Source organism: Anomaloglossus baeobatrachus, unplaced genomic scaffold (assembly GCF_048569485.1).
Source record: "Anomaloglossus baeobatrachus isolate aAnoBae1 unplaced genomic scaffold, aAnoBae1.hap1 Scaffold_103, whole genome shotgun sequence".
In the NCBI taxonomy this organism is placed as follows: Eukaryota; Metazoa; Chordata; class Amphibia; order Anura; family Aromobatidae; genus Anomaloglossus; species Anomaloglossus baeobatrachus.
Genome location: NW_027441859.1, coordinates 49,581 through 75,000, shown reverse-complemented (window position 1 = coordinate 75,000; position 25,420 = coordinate 49,581). Strand labels below are relative to the sequence as shown.

Here is a 25,420-nt window from a genome sequence, read left to right as displayed (position 1 = left end):
TATTTTCAGGACTCTGGAAACTGTAAATTCACATTGAAGGCATCAAAACTATGAATTAACACATGTGGAATGAAATACTTAGTGTGAAACAACTGAAAATATGTCTTATTCTAGGTTCTTCAAAGTAGCCACCTTTTGCTTTCATTACTACTTTGCACACTCTTGGCATTCTCTTGATGAGCTTCAAGTGGTAGTCACCGGAAATGGTTTTCCAACAGTCTTGAAGGAGTTCCCAGAGATGCTTAGCACTTGTTGGCCCTTTTGCCTTCACTTTGCGGTCAATCTCACCCCAAACCATTTTGATTGGGTTCAGGTCTGGTGACTGTGGAGACCAGGTCATCTGGTGTAGCACCCCATCACTCTCCTTCTTAGTCAAATAGCCTTTACACAGCCTGGAGGTGTGTTTGGGGTCATTGTCATGTTGAAAAATAAATGATGGTCCAACTAAATGCAAACCGGATGGAATAGCATGCCGCTGCAAGATGCTGTGGTAGGCATGCTTGTTCTGTATGCCTTCAATTTTGAATAAATCCCCAACAGTGTCACCAGCAAAGCACCCCCACACCATCACATCTCCTCCTCCATGCTTCACGGTGGGAACCAGCCATGTAGAGTCCATCCGTTCACCTTTTCTACAAAGACAGGGTGGTTGGATCCAAAGATCTCAAATTTGGACTCATCAGACCAAAGCACAGATTTCCAGTGGTCTAATGTCCATTCCTTGTGTTCTTTAGCCCAAACAAGTCTGTTCTGCTTGTTGCCTGTTCTTAGCAGTGGTTTCCTAGCAGCTATTTTACCATGAAGGCCTGCTGCACAAAGTCTCCTCTTAACAACTATTCTAGAAATGTGTGTCTAAACTTTTGGTCTGTATTGTGTGTGTGTATGGATATATAGATGTGTGTGTGTGTGTGTGTGTGTGTGTGTGTGTGTAATATATATATATATATATATATATATATATATATATAATAATATTTTAATTATATATATATAATAAAATATATATACACACACATACATACATAATATATTTTAATTATATATATATGTATATATATATATATATATATATATATATATAATAAAATATATATATACACACACATACATACATATATATATATATATATGTAATTTATGTCAGATATAAAAAAATTGCATGCACTTCCTCTTATTTTTTTTCATCAACCAAGATTTTATTGAATATTACAAAAGTATGAACAATCACATTCCAGGATAAATAAAGACTCTTCTCCAAGCCATCATATGACTTAACATCTGGTCACACAAAACCATATATCATTCAATAATGAAAACCAAACCTCTACATATTTTGTACAAACATACGAGTCTGATTACTGAACCATGTAAGCGATTTAAGAAACACAAAGAGTAAAGAGACAAAGAAAAAAGCGAAGTAAAGATGTTAAGGAGAGAAAAATAGATAAAGAAGGGGAGAGAGAAGGTAGGAGGAGGAGGGGAGGGGGGATCCTAAGAATTTCACGTTAGACAATGTCTCCAACCAAGATATACCTTTACCAGGCATAGAACTCTATCCAAAATGGACAAATTGGGGTGAATCCCGAAACAAAATCCAGCTCTGCCATACCATATAGTATCGTTCTGGGTGCATCTCACTGTGGGAAGACAATCTCTCCATTCTGCTTCAGAAATCCATTTCAGCAAACCAGTCTCCTAAGGTAGGGGCATTGGATGGCCGCCACGTTCTCGGAATTGAGTGTGCAGCTGTCATGCAATGTTTCAAAAGACCTTGTTTAACTACTTTTATAGACCCTGGAATCATGGACAGCAGGCCAATTTGTGGATTTTAGATACCATCTCACCAGAGACATGTGAATAAACATCAAAGATTTTATTCCACAGTTGCTGAATAGATGGGCAATCCCACCATATATGTAGCATGTTACCAGAGGCTGAACCACATCTCCAGCAGGAATCTGAGACTGAGGGGTATATTTTGTGTAAGTCTGGACATCTGTACCATCTGGTGATAAGTTTATAATTTTGTTCCTGGGCTTTACAGGTCAAGGGGAGCTTGTGTGTATAAAAAAAAAAGCTTTTTCCCATTGGTCAGTGGTAAATACCATTCCTAGTTCCCTTTCCCATTTTCTTTCAAACCACGGCTTAGTCCCATCATTTTGCTGGCTAAGGATTGAGTAGACCTGAGAGATGAGATGTCGGGGAGGTGTATCCTGAATCAGTAGAGAATCAAAAGGCGTTAGTTCCAAACAAGGCACCTGATACGGCCGGAGGGCATGTAGAAAGGATCGGAGCTGTAAATACATAAACCAGGGTATATGCTGGTCCGGGAGGGAGCGTCTCAGGCTTGATAAAGTAGGGAATGACTGGAAGGTAGACCACACATGAGTAAGTCTGGTTTTATGACTAACTGTCCACATTAAAAACCTCTCTACCCCCACTCCCGGTGGGAAGTCAGGGTTGTCAAATATTGGTGTCATGGGACCTGGAACACGCGAGAGAGCTTGTTTCGTTATAAGGTTATCCCAAATTCTAAGTAGATCTCGTGTCAGTGAAGCATGTAGTACGAGCTGTTGACGAGACTTTTTGGAGACCCAAGGAAGTGAAGATAATTTGACTGATGAAAGATCATTCTAAAGAGAGACCCACTGCTTTACATCCGCACAATGGAACCAATCTATGATTCGGACGAGGACAGCTGCTCTGTGATAGTTCCTGAAGTCTGGTAAACATGCCCCATCTCTACTTTTATGTTTACAGAGGAGCTTCTGTGCAATTCTTGATTTTGTATTTCCCTACACTAGTTTAGAACATGCCGTATTAAGTTGCTTAAAAAAACTATTTGATAACGCTATCAGCATAGCTTGGAAAAGGTAGAGTCGCTTGGGGAGGATGTCCATTTTAATAACATTAATTTTGCCAAACCATGATAGTTTCACACCCCCCCCCCCTGTATTTCTGAAAGTCTTTCATTATTGGGGTGAATAAAGGTTGATAATTGAGTTGAAAGATTTGTGAGGGGTTTGGTGTCAGTCTTACTCCCAGATATTGCATGGAGGAAGAACACCAATTGAATGGAAAAAGGTTTTGTAGTGCCTGTTGTTCTGTTGTCGGTAGATTAACTTTTAGTATTTCTGACTTAGTAAGATTGACCTTAAAATTACTCACAAAGCCATACCTGTCAAACTCCCTCATGATCACCGGCAGGGACACCCTTGGATTTGTGACATATAACAAAAGATCATCTGCATACAGGGACAATTTATGTTTGTTGGCCTATTGAAATGCCATGGATGTCTGGATTGCTCCTTAGTGCAACTTCTAGGTGTTCCATTACAATAGCATACAATAGTGGTGATAGTGTGCATCCCTGCCTGGTGCCATTAGTGATACCGAAGGAGCCCGAGTGTATCCCATTACATCTGACCCTAGCTGATGGGTTATGGTATAAGGCCATAACTTTATTAAGTAAATTAGGACCAATGTTTATCTGTTTTAAGGCACTATGAAGAAATTACCAGTCTACTCGGTCAAATGCCTTTTCGGCGTCAATTGATAAAATACAGGATGGGATATGACTCGACTTGGCATGAGACATAAGTCATAAAGTCTTTAAAGTATTCTCTCGGGCTTCCCGTGCTGGGATAAATCCCACTTGGTCATTATCGATTAAGTATGGTAGGTGAGTGGCCAATCTCATAGCTATTATTTTAGAAAACAATTTAACATCGAGTTTAATGAGCGAAATGGGTCTATAATTTGAGCAAAGATTTGGGTCTTTCCCCGGTTTCGGAATGAGCGAAATATGCGCTTCCAGTGTTTGATTAGGGAACGGCTTTGAACGTGAGACCTCATTAAACACTTTGACCAAGAAAGGCGATAAAAATGGTGACAATAGTTTATAGAATTTAGCCGTAAAACAGTCAGGGCCCGGACATTTATTGTGTGGGATTAATTTAATTACCTTCTCTATTTCTTCCACTGTAATATGTTGGTCTAGATCCTTAATAGTACTTGATAGAGTGGGGAGTGCCGTTTGCTCAATATATTGAGCAATTTTTGCCTGTTTCCGTGACTGGGACATGTCTGCGTATTGTCCTGTGATATTCTATAAAGACTCGTAGTAGTCTTTAAAAGTTTGGGCAATCCGATTTGATTCATGGACATCCTCTCCCTTAGTGTTCCGAATCTTTGGAATATATGTGTTGGGAGCTCTTGGATATGTGTGTCTTGCTAATGGACCTCCACATTTGTCCGTAAATTCATAAAAGAAGCTGCGCATCTTTTCCCTATGTGAAAGAACTCTGATCCACCAATTTCTTCAGATCTTCTCTAATCTTATTCAGTTCAATCATAGTTACATGTTAGATTCTGTTTGTGTTTCCTCTCTAGACCCTGAATTCGAGCTATCATCTCAGTGATGTGAGCCTTTTTTTTTTTTAGTCGTGACCCTTCCCTTATTAAAACGCCACGAATGACACATTTCATAGCTTCCCATTGAACAGGGCGTGGGGTCTCATCTTTATCGTGAACACGAAGAAATTCCTCCATCGTTTTTTTGACTGCCTCAACCCAAGTCTCATCCTGCAATAAATTTGGGTTTAGACGCCAACTCCATTGTTTGGCACCTCCACCCAGTGGTTGAAAGGAGAGAAAAATAGGTGCATGATCGGACCAGGTCACAGTGCCAACTGAAGCAGCAGGTCCCCAACCCAGAAGATGATGCGAAATAAAAAAGTTATCAATTCTACTAATATGTATTGTGGAGGGATGAATAGAAAGTATATTCCCTCTCTCTCGGGTGTAGGATCCGCCAGATGTCTACTGCCTTTAAGTTGGCTAAATGTGCCTTCAATGTGGACAGCTGTGAAGAGGGAATTGATGGCTTACCAGAAGAGAAGTCCATTGTCTTATCCATAATCATGTTGAAGTCACCAACCAGTATTAGAAATCCCTCCATGAATCCCTCCAACCGTTGCAGATAACTCCGCAAAGATTTAACCTGGTCTTTGTTAGGGAGATACAGATTAGCAAAAGTATACGTTTGATTCTCTACCGACATTATCAAAAACACAAAGCGTCCCCGCTCATCTGTCTGTTCCAAATAACGTATGCTGCATGCTTTTGTGAATGGCTATGCTGGTCCCTTTTAGATCTAGAGTCTGGATTAGAGCTATGGTACCACTGTGTAAAATATTTGTTTTTGACCTCAGGGAAATGGTTACTCTTAAAATGTGTTTCCTGAATATATAGCACTCGAACCCCCATTTTGTGCATTCCATAGAGGATTTCTGCTCGCTTCTGTGGGGTATTAAAACCTGTAGCATTAAATGAGGCTACCTTGATTGTTGACATTTCAGCTTGTGGAGTTCTGGACGGGGTAAAGGGACAAAGATAGGGCAGGAAGGGGAAGAGTGTAGTAGGACAATAGGAAGAGAATAGAAATTAAGTAGGAAATACTGTAGGAAATAATTAAGAAAACACCAGCTTATTAAAGAAATAGGCAATCTCCTTGTGTCTACTACAAGGAGAAGGTATAAGGAGAATCCTTCCTACCTTAGTACCAAGGATGATCCAAAACTTGGTAAAACAAGTTATTTAAGTGGGGGGTGTTTTTCAATAACTGGGAAGATCACCGGCATGGGTTAACCGACATCATAAAAAAATGCATAGAGGAAGAGAGACAATTATATAACTTTGCAATCCCCCTTCTAAAGTCTAATATCCACAATAACCTGTAACAATTCTCTTGAGAGGAAGCCAAAATATTGAACAATAAGGTTCTTGAATAAAAACAAGCTATCAAGTGCGGGGATAGCAGAGAGGTAAGCAGGAGTGGTCCTAGACCAATAGGGGCCCTTAATACTGTCACCTTATCTCCTCTCGAATCTCACCCCTCCCAGGAGAGGTTAGTAGGGATAAATCTACATTTAAACCCGCTGTCTCCAGGGCATGCTTAAACAAAAAAACAAAACTAGGCCAACTCCTGCACCTCTTCAGGTGTGACAAGAATTTCACAATCAAACATTTTAAACCTTAGGTTACCGCATATCAAGGTTCTGGAGTATGTGTAGCTTGACAGGCGTACCGGAGGCACATGGTTTCCTTGCCGCATCTGTTGCAGAGACCTACGTCTGCGGCCATTAACACGCTTCGGGGGTGCCAACGGGAAGGTCGGCCAGTCCAAAATTGAGATTGGAGGGAGATCCAGGCGTGTCAGGAATTCCAGCAAACCATTCGGATCTTTCAGAGACATCACTCCTCTTTGATCTCGGACCTGCAGCTGGAAAGGGAATCCCCAGGAATAGGGGACACCCCTTTCCTTCAGTGCCTCCAGGATTTGTCGCAAAGCTCTAGGCTTGGACAGCGTGGTACTGGATAAGTCTGCTAGGAACTGCAAACGGGAGCCATCAAAATCAAATGGACTCTTGATCCTGGCCTGTTTCATTATTTCTTCTTTGATAGTAAAATAATGGATTCGGCAAATAATATCTCGGAGTCCTGGTTACGAGGCCGTAGAGCTCGGTGTGCTCTGTCAATCAACAGTTCCTCTGTGGGCTCTTTCCCCAGCAGGGAATTGAATATACCCCTGAGGGTGGATAGTAAATCTGATGCAGAGGCAGCTTCTGGAAGACCACGAATCCTGATATTATTGCGTTGGTTGCGGTTCTCCAGATCCTCAACCGCTCCAAAAAGATAGTCCAGATGTTTTGATTGAAGAGCCAAGGTCTCCTTCTGCGTCATCTGTTCCCCTGCCAGTGAGGTTGAGGTGGTTTCCAATTCAGATACCTTGTCCGATACCGGTGTCACCGTAGCATTTAAAGCTTGTATTTCAGATTTATAAAGATTCTCAAGCCACGCTATATATCCTTCCATATCAACTTTGGTAGGGAATTTCATCATTTGGGACCTGAGATCCTTAATTTATTTGATCATAAGTGACGTTTGCATAAGAGATGCTTCATTTAGAGTTGCCCCAGGAGCTGCCTGAGAGGGAGTGCTATTATTCTCTGTAGTTCTTGTTTTAGAGAGCAAGAGCTTTCCTGTATTTTGTTCCTTCTGCTGTGTTGTGGACTGTGTTTTAGGATGAGCTGTGGAGGCCATGTTATCTGTATTTTTGCAATGACCACTTCCCTCTTTTGAAGAATTTCTGAATGCCCCTCTGGGAGGTTGAGCCTGGAGTCTCCACTGGTGTGGGGGATGGTGATGTTCTTTTACTTCTCCTTATCATTAGGAGGTTAAGGTGGTGTCACACATAGCGACGCAGCAGCGATTACGACCAGCGATCTGACCTTATCAGGATCGCTGCTGCGTCGTTACATGGTCGCTGGTGAGGTGTCAAACAGGCAGATCTCACCAGCGGCCAGTGACCAGCCCCCAGCCAGCAGCGACGCGTGGAAGCGTAACTAAGGTAAATATCGTAACCAAGGAAAGCACTTCTCTTGGTTACCCGATATTTACCTTAGTTACTAGGGTCCGCCGCTCTCACGCTGCCAGTGCCGACTCCCTGTTCCCTGCACTCCTAGCCAGAGTACACATCGGGTTAATTACCCGATGTGTACTCCAGCTACGTGAGCAGGGAGCCGGCACTGGCAGCGTGAGAGCACACCGCTTAGTGCTGGCTCCCTGCACTCCTAGCCAGAGTACACATCGGGTTAATTACCCGATGTGTACTCCAGCTACGTATGCAGGGAGCCGGCACTGGCAGCCTGAGGGTGGCGGTGCTAGTATCTAATGTAAATATCGGGTAACCAAGGAAAGGGCTTCTTGGTTACCCAATGTTTACCGTGGCTGCCCAGCTTACCGCAGGCTGCCAAGACGCCGGTTCCCTGCTCGCTTCAGTTCGTCGCTCTCTCGCTGTCACACACAGCGATGTGTGCTTCACAGCGGGAAAGCAACGTCCAAAAAATGAAGCAGGACATTCAGCAACGACCGGCGACCTCACAGCAGGGGCCAGGTCGTTGCTGGATGTCACACACAGCGACATCGATGGGACATCGCTGCTACGTCACAGAAAATGGTGACTTAGCAGTGACGTCAATGTCATCGTCGCTATGTGTGACACCACCTTTAGCAAGACCACACAAAGTGTTTTATAATGCAGGATGGCTAAATTAAATTAGGGGAGATAAAACACCCTGCCATGGGCTTCAGCTTTCAATACCAAGATAAAACCAGGGGATAACTGTATACTTGTCAATAGGCTGTTCAGCTATATAATTAATCTCCACAGCCTCCTTTTGTTCAGCAGTTGCGTGATGCTCCCCTGCTGTGCACAAAGCTGTATGCAAATCTGCTGACGGCTTACCCTGGCTTCTGCACTGTCGCCGCGCACTCAGGTGCCCTGATTCAGAGCAGGGGTAGGTGTTGTCCTCTTCAGCGGCCCCGCTCACATCCACCGGAGACCCGATGGAGGAGCCCTGGACTGAAGTCTGCCACAGGCGCCCAAAGTACTCGGGAACTGACCATGATGTGTAGCAGTAGGCGGAGGATTTTGTTAGGCCGCAGGCCTGTCACCACGCTGCTCCAGCAAGTTATGCCCCAAAAGTCCTGCTGCACAATTCTCCCAGTCCTCAAACTGCCCGATGGAGATCTATGGGCACTCCCAGCTGGGGTCACCTCTCTTCCTGAATTAGCACGGTAGTCTGCTCTTTTCCATGCGGGTGATCAGAGCTCTCAGCACACATGTCTAACCCGTGTCATTGCCAGGCCACGCCCCCCACTAACTTTTATTTTGATATACAGCTAACATAAGCACATGGATGGGGACTGCAGCCTTATGCCGTATGCTTTATATGTGCTGGGTATCATAATACAGGGGAGACTGTACTCAACTTTTTAAATTTACTTTGACAGCAATAGCACCTCTGGCTGCAGTCAGACACGTTGTTACACAGGGTTGGGACCCGTCTGACTGCAACCAATTAGCAATGCTGGGAGTGCCGGTGGGTGGGGGAAGCTGTGAATATGCATGAAAGATAATTAGCATCCCTGGAAGTAGAGTGAGCGGCCTGGTAGTGGAGTTAAAGCTACGCGGAGACCGGTAAGAATAAAGCGCCTGCTTTATTCTAATTTTTTTCTTCTTTTTTTTTTTTTTTTTTATAGTGCACAGGTGGCCAGACCCAGATATTTATCCGGAGTTCCCTGAGAACTCCGGGGTCGGTGCTAGAGTTATTTTGAACCTGCATGCATCTTGACTTTTATAGTCTGTGTCCGCCCATCACTAAAAACAAGGCTTTCACTATGTATTGAGTGATGACTAACAGCCTGCTGCACCACCCCGATGGCTAAAAGTGAGTGGTTGGAGGTAGACTAACTTCAATTTCTTACTGTAGGCGCTGCTCCCAGTAACCCTGAAGACATAGTTTACATGATTTAAAAATTATTCACCTGCCGATTACCTCTAAATTTAAGGTAAACTGCATCTCTTGAGAAACCAGGTACCCTGTGGAGCTGTAATCTGATATTTCATTTGGCTGGCAAGTATATCTTGCTTTGACAAAGACTGATATTAGCTATTTTTTGTTGGTGAATAATAACTTCAAGAGGTTAACTGGAGGAGAGAAGTTGCTCATAAGTTGAGATAAAAGCACATTTCTCCATTTGAAATTGTGACCACTAAAAACAAAATTGTGCAAGTTTTACAGTTTTCATTTGAAGTAGCATTCAGAGAAGAAGTTTGGACCAATTGCTTACTATGAATGCTATAGATATACATATATATATAATAATAATATAATATAATATACACACACACACAGTTATTGGGCTCTGAATCTTATTCTAATGAAACCTCAGCAGAAAAAGCACAGTGCGGCTGATTCATGAAGGTGTTAAGACTACAAAATTTGCGTAGAAGCTATGAAAAGTCACAAAATTTTTGCAAGTTATGGAGGTGTGCTAGAATTTTGCAACTTCTGTTTTACTGCCACTTTAAATTAGCGCAGCCAAAATGAATCTGGCATGGCTAGACTAGCATTTCTGGCACGTCGCACACGTTCTGGCGCCTCGTATACTCCATGAAGTTTGACACTCGCGAGTGTGCACTACGCCAGTCTTGATTAAATTGGCCCTTATGACTTTGTATTGATTTTCCATGCCCAAATTCAAATATAAGAAACTCTTATTGTATTTAGTTTGTCTACCGAACCCAAAACTTTGTAAACTAGCACAAAATGCATCAAACGTGTTTCTAAACAAAAAAAAATGTTGCCGTAAAAAGGCCATTTAAAGAGTTTGATCACAGTCAAACTTTCCTCTCCATTGGCACCTCACCAACAATTTTGGGGCACCTTACCAGATAAGATAAGCGCTAATTTATTACTATGTTGAGATACATTTTTTTCATATCCTAGTTCGTTTTTGTTTTGTTTTTTTTTCATTCATTTGATCTTCACCTGTGCCATGTTTAGAAGAATACATAGTAAAATATATGGTTTTCATTTACAGATAATTGAAGAAGCCAAGCGTTCACTTCATGATGCACTGTGTGTCATTCGCAACTTAGTACGCGACAGTCGCATTGTTTATGGTGGTGGAGCTGCAGAAATATCATGTGCATTAGCAGTTAGCCAGGCTGCAGACAAGGTAAATTTCACCGTGTAAGCAAAAAAGTAAAATAAAAGCTAGTTTGTTGTACTCTTTTGTAGTTTCTATTTGAAATGGTTTCTGAAACTTATCGTTCTGGCCTTTTTAGGCTTTCCACAAAATATTTGCTGGTTAATTTATTAGGCTAAATTGTATGTGAGGCAGTTATTTAAATACCACTTAAGTTCATATTTTAACTTCCATTTTCCATGTAGTGTCCTTCTTTGGAGCAATATGCAATGCAAGCTTTTGCTGATGCTTTGGAAGCTATCCCAATGTCACTTGCAGAGAACAGTGGTATGAACCCTATTCAAACTATGACTGAAGTACGTGCAAAACAACTGAAAGAAAATAACCCTGCCCTTGGGATCGACTGTCTGCACAAGAGTTCAAATGGTGAGCTTTAAGGTCCGGAAAATTTTAGAGAAATATTTAATATGAGATTGTTATTGTACCAATTCATAAACAAAAAATATTACGTTATTTCAGTACATATACCTTAATGGGAAAGCGCTGTACTAGGCTGAGCACTGAGCTGCTATTTTGTACCCATACATTGCTATTTCTGACTGGTGTCAGATCAATTTTCCGCTGATCCAGTCAATACACATCACTCATTAAATCCTGTAAAATCCATTTTAACTCCTTCACCACCCAGCCTATTTTGACCTTACTGACTTTGCCATTTTGCGCAATTCTTGCCAGTGTCCCTTTTATGAGGTAATAACTCTAACGCTTCAACGGATCCTAGCGATTCTGAGATTTTGTCGTGATGTATTTTGCTTCATGTTAGTGGTAAATTTAGGGCAATAATTTTTGTATTTATTTGTAAAAAAAAAAAAAAAAATTTGGCGAGCCACCCTCTGGGCTCAGCTACAGGTCCTCACGTAGCTGCAGCTCTGGTGACGTTTCAGTTAACTCGTTCACCAGAGCTGCAGGAATGGAAACCCGCTATGACACATATGACACATGTCAAAGGCCGGGAAGGCTATCCCCATGAATGTATTTATCTGCTTTTTTTCAAATGTTATGAACGCGGCTATGCACTTAATCTAAATTATAAGCCTGAACACTTTATCTTGCTGCTAGAGTGCATTAGGGCAGTCTAGGGATAGTCATCGGAGAGTGGGGGCGCCATATCATTTATCATTAGGGTGCCGACCTCCACGTGAGGTAGTGGACAGCAGGGAGGTTTATATTTAGGGTGTATGTATATATGGCGCGCCTCTTTCATGCACAAAAACTGTCTGTTTCTAACCTCACTAAATCGTGATTAGTGTGAGGTGGAACTTTAGCATGTATACGTTCTCCATGTGACATAGACTATCCCTTGGATACATTTTTGAGCACTACTTGCACTTTGTCCCTTGATATGAGCCCCTTTCATATTTTTTATTAGGGTGAGGCAGGGCAGGCTAGGGATAGCCTTCGGAGAGTGGGGGTGCCATATCGTTCATCTTAGAGTGCCGACCTCCGTGCAAGGTAGTGGACAGGGAGGTATATTTGTAGGGTGTGATCTTTAACCCTCCTTCCTTTTTTGTGTACTTTGGTTATTTGTGTATTTCAGATGTTTTTAAGTTGGCTAGAATAAAGTTGATGCTTTTAAGGGTTATTATAATTTATGGTTTATGAACAATTTCCCTTAAATATAATTAAAGGTCGGGAAGGCACCAACTTTCAAGGGTCGTTAAGTGAGTTTTCTCCTTTGAAGCAATATCATACATGTTGACTAGAGATGAGCGAACCGGTCCCGGTTCGGCTCGAGGCGGTTCGCCGAACGGGGGGTCTGGCTCGAGTTCGGCTCGTCGAACGTTCGACGAACCGAACTCGAGCCCATAGGAAACAATGGCAGGCAATCACAAACACAGTAAAACACCTAGAAAACACCCTCAAAGGTGTCCAAAAGGTGACAAACAACTCACAACACAACACAAACACATGGGAAAGTGACAAGGACATGTACTCATGCGAAAACAAAACAGCTGGACAAGGAAAAAGAGGAGGACACACAGATATAGGCATGGCACGCCCTTCTAAAGTCATGTAAAACACCGCAAGGTGACTCCAAGCGGAGTCTCCCTTTTTTCCAAAAATTGGGCCCCACACACCCACCCCTTCAGTGGCAGCAGTTGTGCCCCAGTTGTACACTTCACAGCTAGATTTGCATCAAGCACATTCAAAAATACGCCATTCTTATCCGTCCCCAGGATGACACCGGGGTAGGTAGCAAAGTCTTTCCTGATCCCAGCTCTGTTCATCTTGGCTTCTTTTAAAAACACAGCAAGCAAGGGTTACTCCAAGCGGAGTCTCCCTTTTTTCCAAAAATTGGGCCCCACACACACCCACCCCTTCAGTGGCAGCACTTGGGCCCCAGTTGTACACTTCACAGCTAGATTTGCATCAAGCACATTCAAAAATACGCTATTCTTAACCGTCCCCAGGATGACACCGGGGTAGGTAGCAAAGTCTTTCCTGATCCCAGCTCTGTTCATCTTGGCTTCTTTTAAAAACACAGCAAGCAAGGGTTACTCCAAGCGGAGTCTCCCTTTTTTCCAAAAATTGGGCCACACAGACACCCACCCCATCAGTGGCAGCACTTGGGCCCTAGTTGCAAACAGGATGTTTTGATTTGCATCAAGCACATTCAAAAATACGCTATTCTTAGCCGTCCACAGGATGACACCGGGGTAGGTAGCAAAGTCTTTCCTGATCCCAGCTCTGTTCATCTTGGCTTCTTTTAAAAACACAGCAAGCAAGGGTTACTCCAAGCGGAGTCTCCCTTTTTTCCAAAAATTGGGCCACACAGACACCCACCCCATCAGTGGCAGCACTTGGGCCCTAGTTGCAAACAGGATGTTTTGATTTGCATCAAGCACATTCAAAAATACGCTATTCTTAGCCGTCCCCAGGATGACACCGGGGTAGGTAGCAAAGTCTTTGCTGACCCATGACTTGTTCATCTTGGCTTCTTTTAAAAACAATGTAAGCAAGGGTTACTCCAAGCGGAGTCTCCCTTTTTTCCAAAAATTGGGCCACACAGACACCCACCCCATCAGTGGCAGCACTTGGGCCCTAGTTGCAAACAGGATGTTTTGATTTGCATCAAGCACATTCAAAAATACGCTATTCTTAGCTGTCCCCAGGATGACACCGGGGTAGGTAGCAAAGTCTTTGCTGACCCATGACTTGTTCATCTTGGCTTCTTTTAAAAACAATGTAAGCAAGGGTTACTCCAAGCGGAGTCTCCCTTTTTTCCAAAAATTGGGCCACACAGACACCCACCCCATCAGTGGCAGCACTTGGGCCCTAGTTGCAAACAGGATGTTTTGATTTGCATCAAGCACATTCAAAAATACGCTATTCTTAGCCGTCCCCAGGATGACACTGGGGTAGGTAGCAAAGTCTTTGCTGACCCATGACTTGTTCATCTTGGCTTCTTTTAAAAACAATGTAAGCAAGGGTTACTCCAAGCGGAGTCTCCCTTTTTTCCAAAAATTGGGCCACACAGACACCCACCCCATCAGTGGCAGCACTTGGGCCCTAGTTGCAAACAGGATGTTTTGATTTGCATCAAGCACATTCAAAAATACGCTATTCTTAGCCGTCCCCAGGATGACACCGGGGTAGGTAGCAAAGTCTTTGCTGACCCATGACTTGTTCATCTTGGCTTCTTTTAAAAACAATGTAAGCAAGGGTTACTCCAAGCGGAGTCTCCCTTTTTTCCAAAAATTGGGCCACACAGACACCCACCCCATCAGTGGCAGCACTTGGGCCCTAGTTGCAAACAGGATGTTTTGATTTGCATCAAGCACATTCAAAAATACGCTATTCTTAGCCGTCCACAGGATGACACCGGGGTAGGTAGCAAAGTCTTTCCTGATCCCAGCTCTGTTCATCTTGGCTTCTTTTAAAAACACAGCAAGCAAGGGTTACTCCAAGCGGAGTCTCCCTTTTTTCCAAAAATTGGGCCACACAGACACCCACCCCATCAGTGGCAGCACTTGGGCCCTAGTTGCAAACAGGATGTTTTGATTTGCATCAAGCACATTCAAAAATACGCTATTCTTAGCCGTCCCCAGGATGACACCGGGGTAGGTAGCAAAGTCTTTGCTGACCCATGACTTGTTCATCTTGGCTTCTTTTAAAAACAATGTAAGCAAGGGTTACTCCAAGCGGAGTCTCCCTTTTTTCCAAAAATTGGGCCACACAGACACCCACCCCATCAGTGGCAGCACTTGGGCCCTAGTTGCAAACAGGATGTTTTGATTTGCATCAAGCACATTCCAAATCCACAAGCATTTACTCTCCCCAGGATGACACAGGGGTAGTAAATTCCTTCTGGATCCATGACTTGTTCATTTTGATGAACGTCAGTCTGTCCACATTGTCACTGGACAGACGCGTGCGCTTATCTGTCAGCACACACCCAGCAGCACTGAATACACGTTCAGAGACAACGCTGGCAGCTGGACACGACAAAATCTCCAAGGCGTAAGTTGCGAGCTCTGGCCATTTTTGTAGGTTTGAAGCCCAAAAGGAGCAAGGCTCCAGTTGCACAGTCATGGCATCGATGTTCATTTGGAGATACTCCTGTATCATCCTCTCCAGCCGTTGACTATGTGTCAGACTTGTTGTCTCTGGTGGCCTTGCAAAAGAGGGTCTAAAAAAATTATGAAAAGATTCCATAAAATTGCTGTTACCGGCACCAGAAAAGGTCCTACTGGTACGGGTAGACTGTTGAAGATGACGAGACCGTCCCATGTTTGTCAAGTTACAACTGGGAGATTCACTCCCTGCACCTGCACGGTTGTTTGGTGGAAAAGCCGAGCTAAGATCTAGTAACAGCTTCTGCTGATACTCCTGCATACGTGCGTCCCTTTCTATGGCTGGAATTATGTCACAAAATTTGGACTTGTACCGGGGATCTAATAGTGTGGCAATCCAGTAGTCATCATCACTTCTAATTTTGACAATACGAGGGTCATGTTGGAGGTAGTGCAACAAAAAGGCACTCATGTGTCTTGCGCAGCCATGCGGACCAAGTCCATGCTGTGTTTGTGGCATAGAGGTGCTACCCGTTCTTTCTTCCTCTGACATCTGACCCCAACCTCTTTCAACTGAAATTTGACCAAGGTCTCCCTCATCCGCTGAGTCTTCCATGTCCATGGACAGTTCGTCCTCCATTTCTTCATGTTCTCCTGCACCTTGCTCAACATTTCGCCTGCTACTATGCGCCCTTGTCGATCCCTGTCCCCCATGGTCCCATGCCTGCTGCGTTGGTGATGATGAACGTCTGGACCTTGGTGATGTTGTTGTCCCTTGCGCATATGAATCCTCCTGTAGTTCCTCCCCTTCATGTTGTCCCACCCCCTGACTCCGAATAGTGTTTAGCGTGTGCTCCAGCATGTAAATGACTGGAATCGTCATGCTGATAATGGCATTGTCAGCGCTAAACATATTCGTCGCCATGTCGAAACTGTGCAGAAGGGTGCATAGGTCCTTGATCTGAGACCACTCCATCAGGGTGATCTGCCCCACCTCTGCATCTCGTTGGCCCAGGCTATACGTCATGACGTATTGCACCAGGGCTCTGCGGTGCTGCCACAGTCGCTGTAACATGTGGAGAGTTGAATTCCAGCGTGTCGCCACATCGCATTTCAGGCGATGAACCGGCAGGCCGAAAGACTTCTGGAGCGATGCAAGTCGCTCTGCTGCGGCGCTTGAACGGCGGAAGTGAGCTGACAGTTTTCGTGCCCTGTTCAGAAGGCCATCTAGGCCGGGATAGTGTGTTAAAAATTGCTGCACGACAAGGTTCAACACGTGAGCCATACAAGGTACGTGTGTCACCTTGCCCAGGCGAAGTGCCGCACCCAGGTTTGCAGCATTGTCGCACACGGCCTTACCAGGCTGCAGTTTGAGTGGAGACAACCATTTATTAAACTCGGACCGCAAAGCTGACCACAACTCCTCAGCTGTGTGACTCTTATTACCAAGACATGTCAAGCTAAAGACCGCCTGATGCCGTTGCGCTCTGCTGCCAGCATAGTAATGAGGGGTGCGTGATTCCTTCTGCGCAGTGAGAACGCTGGTGGCCTGACCAGGCAGGCTTGGGGCGGAGGTGGAGGACCCAGATGAGGTGGAGGATGCAGAAGCAGTGGCGGAACTTGGACAGACAGAGGATTGACACACAAGTCGTGGGGACGGCAAGACTTGTGCAGCAGACCCTTCACCATCTATCACCATAGTTACCCAGTGCCCAGTCAGCGACATGTAACGTCCCTGTCCATGCTTACTGGTCCAAGTATCGGTGGTGAAATGCACCCGTTCACACACAGAGTTTCTCAAGGAAGCGGTGATGTTGTGTGCGACATGCTGGTGTAGCGCGGGCACACCTTTCTTAGAGAAGTAGTGGCGACTAGGCATCTGGTACTGGGGCACAGCGACAGACATAAGGTCTCTAAAATCCTGTGTGTCCACTAGGCGGAAAGGCAGCATTTCGGTAGCCAACAGCTTACAGAGGGATAGAGTCAACCTCTTAGCTTTGTCATGGGTCGGAGGAAGTGGCCTTTTATTTGACCACATCTGAGGGACAGAGATCTGGCTGCTGTGTGTAGACGGTGTTGAGTAGGGTGTCCCTGGAAAAATGCAGGTTTGTGAGGAAAGTGCAGGCGGAGACATGATGTTGCCTTCATCCAACGTTGGTGCTATCGATGTCTGAGAGAGCTGTACACACTCACTTGTTTCCCCTTCCAAACCAACTGACGACCTTACAAGCAAACTGCCTGTTGCGGTTACAGTGGTGGAAGTTTTGCGTGGAAAAACAGGTGTGGCAGCTGTCCCCACAGTCCTAGAAGATGAAGAGCGCGCGGATGCAGTGGAAGGGGCGGGCGGTGGATGGTTCGCTCCGCTAGGCCGCATTGCAGCACGGTGAGCTTCCCACCGGGACTTATGATATTTATTCATGTGACGATTCATGGAAGAAGTTGTCAAACTGCTGAGCTTTTGACCTCTACTAAGAGAATCATGACAAATGTTACATATCACATGAGTTGGGCGATCTTTTTCGATGTGAAAAAAGGACCAGGCTAGGCAAGGCTTAGAGGCCATGCGACCTGTTGATCCACCCCGAATAATGCTCATAGGCAGAGTGGTGGCTGAGGATGCAGTTGTAGACGTGCTACCAGTGCTCCGACTCTGTCCAGGAAGGCGCAAGGTAACTTCGTCGTCGGTTGCATCCTCCTCCACCGCCTCTGTTGACCTCCTCGAGTGCCTGACTGGGGGTTGACAGTAGGTGGGATCTAGAACGTCATCATCAATTGTTGTGTTTGCACTCCCCTCCCCCTCAGACCGAGCCTCTTCTTGCCCTGACGGAATATTTAAGTTGTCATCCCAATCGGGTATCTGCGTCTCATCTTCATCAGTATGTTCCTCATTGTCTATAACCACAGGTGTTACAGTTTGTGACAAAGGGTCAACATTATGCTCAGAAACTTGGTCCTCACGGCCTGAATCTGAGTCACAAAGGTTCTGGGCATCACTGCAGACCATTTCCTGTTCTGTACTCACTGTAGCTTGGGAGCAGACCTCTGATTCCCAGGCTATAGTGTGACTGAACAGCTCTGCAGACTCAGCCATCTCAGTTCCACCATACTGTGCAGGGCTGATGGAGACTTCAGAGCTGGGAGAAATCAAGTGTGATTGGGATGACAACTCAGAGGACTGGTGTTTTTTGGATGCGGTACTTGAAGTGGCTGAGAGGGCACTTGTTGGACCACTTGAGATCCATTCAAGCATTTTCCTTTTTTGCCCATCATCTACCTTTCTTCCTGTTGTTCGTGTCCGTAAAAAAGGGAGCACATCGGATTGTCCACGGTAAGTAGTAGACATCTTACTTTTGCTGGTAGATGGTCTATCTTCAGCAGATGATAATGGAGCTTTGCCACCTTCCCCACGGACAAAACCTTTTTTGCCTTTTCCACCACGCCTCTTCCCCTTTCCACCAGCATCTGTCATTTTGCCACTCATGTTGATTGCGACAAGATTGTGGACTGAAAATGTGGTAGTAAAAATTGAGAGGTGGTGAAGATTGCAGTGGTGGTCTAGCTTTATTAACAGCAGAATAATAAAGAATAAATATCCCTGACAATGCAACTTAGTTATAATTAGTTGGAGTGTGCAACGCAGGCAGACGTGCTGCAAATGTCTTTGCACTAGTGGGACTATAGCAAAGTCCAATAGCCACGTATAGGATGCCACTAGGTACACTGAGTGTTTGCTAGTATAATGGCTTGGTTAGAATGAGTTGTAGTGTGCAACGCAGGCAGACGCGCTCTGCAAATGTCTTTGCACTAGTGGGACTATAGCAAAGTCCAATAGCCACGTATAGGATGCCACTAGGTACACTGAGTGTTTGCTAGTATAATGGCTTGGTTAGAATGAGTTGTAGTGTGCAACGCAGGCAGACGCGCTCTGCAAATGTCTTTGCACTAGTGGGACTATAGCAAAGTCCAATAGCCACGTATAGGATGCCACTAGGTACACTGAGTGTTTGCTAGTATAATGGCTTGGTTAGAATGAGTTGTAGTGTGCAACGCAGGCAGACGCGCTCTGCAAATGTCTTTGCACTAGTGGGACTATAGCAAAGTCCAATAGCCACGTATAGGATGCCACTAGGTACACTGAGTGTTTGCTAGTATAATGGCTTGGTTAGAATGAGTTGTAGTGTGCAACGCAGGCAGACGCGCTCTGCAAATGTCTTTGCACTAGTGGGACTATAGCAAAGTCCAATAGCCACGTATAGGATGCCACTAGGTACACTGAGTGTTTGCTAGTATAATGGCTTGGTTAGAATGAGTTGTAGTGTGCAACGCAGGCAGACGCGCTCTGCAAATGTCTTTGCACTAGTGGGACTATAGCAAAGTCCAATAGCCACGTATAGGATGCCACTAGGTACACTGAGTGTTTGCTAGTATAATGGCTTGGTTAGAATGAGTTGTAGTGTGCAACGCAGGCAGACGCGCTCTGCAAATGTCTTTGCACTAGTGGGACTATAGCAAAGTCCAATAGCCACGTATAGGATGCCACTAGGTACACTGAGTGTTTGCTAGTATAATGGCTTGGTTAGAATGAGTTGTAGTGTGCAACGCAGGCAGACGCGCTCTGCAAATGTCTTTGCACTAGTGGGACTATAGCAAAGTCCAATAGCCACGTATAGGATGCCACTAGGTACACTGAGTGTTTGCTAGTATAATGGCTTGGTTAGAATGAGTTGTAGTGTGCAACGCAGGCAGACGCGCTCTGCAAATGTCTTTGCACTAGTGGGACTATAGCAAAGTCCAATAGCCACGTATAGGATGCCACTAGGTACACTGAGTGTTTGCTAGTATAATGGCTTGGTTAGAATGAGTTGTAGTGTGCAACGCAGGCAGACGCGCTCTGCAATTGTCTTTGCACTAGTGGGACTATAGCAAAGTCCAATAGCCACGTATAGGATGCCACTAGGTACACTGAGTGTTTGCTAGTATAATGGCTTGGTTAGAATGAGTTGTAGTGTGCAACGCAGGCAGACGCGCTCTGCAAATGTCTTTGCACTAGTGGGACTATAGCAAAGTCCAATAGCCACGTATAGGATGCCACTAGGTACACTGAGTGTTTGCTAGTATAATGGCTTGGTTAGAATGAGTTGTAGTGTGCAACGCAGGCAGACGCGCTCTGCAAATGTCTTTGCACTAGTGGGACTATAGCAAAGTCCAATAGCCACGTATAGGATGCCACTAGGTACACTGAGTGTTTGCTAGTATAATGGCTTGGTTAGAATGAGTTGTAGTGTGCAACGCAGGCAGACGCGCTCTGCAAATGTCTTTGCACTAGTGGGACTATAGCAAAGTCCAATAGCCACGTATAGGATGCCACTAGGTACACTGAGTGTTTGCTAGTATAATGGCTTGGTTAGAATGAGTTGTAGTGTGCAACGCAGGCAGACGCGCTCTGCAAATGTCTTTGCACTAGTGGGACTATAGCAAAGTCCAATAGCCACGTATAGGATGCCACTAGGTACACTGAGTGTTTGCTAGTATAATGGCTTGGTTAGAATGAGTTGTAGTGTGCAACGCAGGCAGACGCGCTCTGCAAATGTCTTTGCACTAGTGGGACTATAGCAAAGTCCAATAGCCACGTATAGGATGCCACTAGGTACACTGAGTGTTTGCTAGTATAATGGCTTGGTTAGAATGAGTTGTAGTGTGCAACGCAGGCAGACGCGCTCTGCAAATGTCTTTGCACTAGTGGGACTATAGCAAAGTCCAATAGCCACGTATAGGATGCCACTAGGTACACTGAGTGTTTGCTAGTATAATGGCTTGGTTAGAATGAGTTGTAGTGTGCAATGCAGGCAGATGTGCTCTGCTAATGTCTTTGCACTAGTGGGACTATAGCAAAGTCCAATAGCCACGTATAGGATGCCACTAGGTACACTGAGTGTTTGCTAGTATAATGGCTTGGTTAGAATGAGTTGTAGTGTGCAACGCAGGCAGACGCGCTCTGCAAATGTCTTTGCACTAGTGGGACTATAGCAAAGTCCAATAGCCACGTATAGGATGCCACTAGGTACACTGAGTGTTTGCTAGTATAATGGCTTGGTTAGAATGAGTTGTAGTGTGCAACGCAGGCAGACGCGCTCTGCAAATGTCTTTGCACTAGTGGGACTATAGCAAAGTCCAATAGCCACGTATAGGATGCCACTAGGTACACTGAGTGTTTGCTAGTATAATGGCTTGGTTAGAATGAGTTGTAGTGTGCAACGCAGGCAGACGCGCTCTGCAAATGTCTTTGCACTAGTGGGACTATAGCAAAGTCCAATAGCCACGTATAGGATGCCACTAGGTACACTGAGTGTTTGCTAGTATAATGGCTTGGTTAGAATGAGTTGTAGTGTGCAATGCAGGCAGATGTGCTCTGCTAATGTCTTTGCACTAGTGGGACTATAGCAAAGTCCAATAGCCACGTATAGGATGCCACTAGGTACACTGAGTGTTTGCTAGTATAATGGCTTAGTTAAAATGAGTTTGAGTGTGCAATGCAGGCAGACGCGCTATGCAAATGTCTTTGCACTAGTGGGACTATAGCAAAGTCCAATAGCCACGTATAGGATGCCACTAGGTACACTGAGTGTTTGCTAGTATAATGGCTTGGTTTTAATGAGTTGGAGTGTGCAATGCAGGCAGACGCGCTCTGCAAATGTCTTTGCACTAGTGGGACTATAGCAAAGTCCAATAGCCACGTATAGGATGCCACTAGGTACACTGAGTGTTTGCTAGTATAATGGCTTGGTTAGAATGAGTTGTAGTGTGCAATGCAGGCAGATGTGCTCTGCTAATGTCTTTGCACTAGTGGGACTATAGCAAAGTCCAATAGCCACGTATAGGATGCCACTAGGTACACTGAGTGTTTGCTAGTATAATGGCTGAGTTTAAAAAAGTTAGAGTGTGCAATGCAGGCAGACGTGCTGCAAATATCGTTCCAATACTGTGAATAGACAAAAGTACAATAGCCACGTTTAGGATACAACTAGGTACACTGAGTGTTTGCTACTATAAATGGCTGAGTTTAAAAAAGTTTGAGTGTGCAATGCAGGCAGACGTGCTGCAAATAACGTTCCAATACTGTGAATTGACAAAAGTACAATAGCCACGTTTAGGATACAACTAGGTACACTGAGTGTTTGCTACTATAAATGGCTGAGTTTAAAAAAGTTAGAGTGTGCAATGCAGGCAGACGTGCTGCAAATATCGTTCCAATACTGTGAATAGACAAAAGTACAATAGCCACGTTTAGGATACAACTAGGTACACTGAGTGTTTGCTAGTATAATGGCTTAGTAACAATGAGTTGTAGTGTGCAATGCAGGCAGACGTGCTCTGCTAATATCTTTGCACTAGTGGGACTATAGCAAAGTCCAATAGCCACGTATAGGATGCCACTAGGTACACTGAGTGTTTGCTAGTATAATGGCTTAGTTAAAATGAGTTTGAGTGTGCAATGCAGGCAGACGCGCTATGCAAATGTCTTTGCACTAGTGGGACTATAGCAAAGTCCAATAGCCACGTATAGGATGCCACTAGGTACACTGAGTGTTTGCTAGTATAATGGCTTGGTTTTAATGAGTTGGAGTGTGCAATGCAGGCAGACGCGCTCTGCAAATGTCTTTGCACTAGTGGGACTATAGCAAAGTCCAATAGCCACGTATAGGATGCCACTAGGTACACTGAGTGTTTGCTAGTATAATGGCTTGGTTAGAATGAGTTGTAGTGTGCAATGCAGGCAGATGTGCTCTGCTAATGTCTTTGCACTAGTGGGACTATAGCAAAGTCCAATAGCCACGTATAGGATGCCACTAGGTACACTGAGTGTTTGCTAGTATAATGGCTTAGTTAAAATGAGTTTGAGTGTGCAATGCAGGCAGACGCGCTATGCAAATGTCTTTGCACTAGTGGGACTATAGCAAAGTCCAATAGCCACGTATAGGATGCCACTAGGTACACTGAGTGTTTGCTAGTATAATGGCTTGGTTAGAATGAGTTGTAGTGTGCAATGCAGGCAGATGTGCTCTGCTAATGTCTTTGCACTAGTGGGACTATAGCAAAGTCCAATAGCCACGTATAGGATGCCACTAGGTACACTGAGTGTTTGCTAGTATAATGGCTTAGTTAAAATGAGTTTGAGTGTGCAATGCCGGCAGACGCGCTATGCAAATGTCTTTGCACTAGTGGGACTATAGCAAAGTCCAATAGCCACGTATAGGATGCCACTAGGTACACTGAGTGTTTGCTAGTATAATGGCTTGGTTTTAATGAGTTGGAGTGTGCAATGCAGGCAGACGCGCTCTGCAAATGTCTTTGCACTAGTGGGACTATAGCAAAGTCCAATAGCCACGTATAGGATGCCACTAGGTACACTGAGTGTTTGCTAGTATAATGGCTTGGTTAGAATGAGTTGTAGTGTGCAATGCAGGCAGACGCGCTCTGCAAATGTCTTTGCACTAGTGGGACTATAGCAAAGTCCAATAGCCACGTATAGGATGCCACTAGGTACACTGAGTGTTTGCTAGTATAATGGCTTGGTTAGAATGAGTTGTAGTGTGCAATGCAGGCAGACGCGCTCTGCAAATGTCTTTGCACTAGTGGGACTATAGCAAAGTCCAATAGCCACGTATAGGATGCCACTAGGTACACTGAGTGTTTGCTAGTATAATGGCTTAGTTATCAGTTGGAGTGTGCAGAGGACAAGAGGGTACAGTGGCAGGATTGTGGTGCTCTGGGCAGAGGAATGGAAGCCTGCCTTTCTATTCCCTCCTAATGGTGAAATGCAGGTAGGAAATCCCTGACCTGGGCTACACAGACGCTGTTGCTGTTTGCAGGACCTGTCACCTATGGCTCTCTGACCCTGCCGGTTGGAGCCCTTAAAAGGACTGCTATAAAGTGCTCTCCCTAAGCTGTCTAACGCTGTGTATGCAGCGCATACAGCTGTATCGGCTATAGGACTCAGGAAGACGGAGCTGCGACAGTGATGTCTGACACCAAAGACGCAGAAGGCAGATAATGGCGTCCGTGAAGAAAATGTCCGGTTTTATAATGCAGGGACATGTGACATGCAGATCCTATCACACATGCCGTTGCTTCTCTGGCTCAAAGTCCACTTAGCTGTGTGTGTGTCTGGGATTGGCTGACATGCTGGCCCGCCCCACAAGACGCGCGCGCTTAGGGAAGGAAGACAAGAAAAAAAAAAAAAAAAAATGGCGATCGCCATTATAGAAACAGCAGTGATCTGAAGGCGCTGTTCACGCACACTATACACTGAAATGTGATAATAGTTTGATTCACAGAGTGACTTACACTATTACAGCAGAAACCAAGCTATGATTTAGCTGTTTTTTGGCTGCTAGAACCGTTCTCGAACGTTTCTAGAACTACCGAGCTTTTGCAAAAAGCTCGAGTTCTAGTTCGATCTAGAACATGCCCCAAAATCACTCGAGCCGCGAACTGGAGAACCACGAACCACGAACCGCGCTCAACTCTAATGTTGACATTAAGGCGGGCTTTGCACGCTGCGACATCGGTAACAATGTGTTACCGATGCTGCAGCGATAGTCCCGCCCCCGTCGCACGTGCAATATCTAGTGAAAGCTGCCGTAGCGATTATTATCGCTACGGCAGTTTCACACGCACATACCTGCCGTGCGACGTCCCTCTGGCCGGCGACCCGCCTCCTTCCTAAGGGGGCGGGTCGTGCGGTGTCACAGCGACGTCACACGGCAGGCGGCCAATTGAAGTGGAGGGGTGGAGATGAGCAGGATGTAAACATCCCGCCCACCTCCGTCCTTCTCATTGCAGCCGGCGGCAGGTAAGGTGATATTCCTCGCTCCTGCGGCTTCACACACAGCGATGTGTGCTGCCGCAGGAGCGAGGAACAACATCGCACCTGTCGCTGCACCGGCATTATGGAAATGTCGGAGGCAGCAGCGATGGTACGATAACGACGCTTTTGCGCTCGTTCTTCGTATCATCTAGGATTTACACACTACGACATCGCAAGTGACGCCGGATGTGCGTCACTTTCGATTTGACCCCACCGACATCGCACCTGCGATGTCGTAGTGTGCAAAGCCGCCCTTAGGCTATATGCACACATGAGATTTGGTGGAGAAAATGGATGTGGTTTTTGATGCGTTTTTTTGAGCCAGCAAGAAAGAAAATGTTATCAATAAAGCTAGGTGAGGGAGGAAAAAGAAAAAAGTTTCTTTAATGTGATTTCTTGTTTTAACCCTGTTCTTCTTCTT

General features: G+C 45.0%; 1 protein-coding gene across 2 annotated transcripts in view; it reads left to right on the top strand.

Annotated features, from left to right (window-relative positions):
- CCT5 (chaperonin containing TCP1 subunit 5) overlaps positions 1 to 25,420 on the top strand; it is a 422,120-nt gene that overhangs the window by 364,918 nt on the left and 31,782 nt on the right. Inside the window, exons 9-10 of one of the 2 annotated variants that reach the window (XM_075331906.1) lie at positions 10,450 to 10,587; positions 10,803 to 10,983. In XM_075331906.1, the coding sequence (XP_075188021.1) occupies positions 10,450 to 10,587; positions 10,803 to 10,983 (319 nt within the window). Of the gene's footprint in view, positions 1 to 10,449; positions 10,588 to 10,802; positions 10,996 to 25,420 lie in introns of both variants that reach the window. The other variant, XM_075331907.1, reaches the window with a different exon arrangement.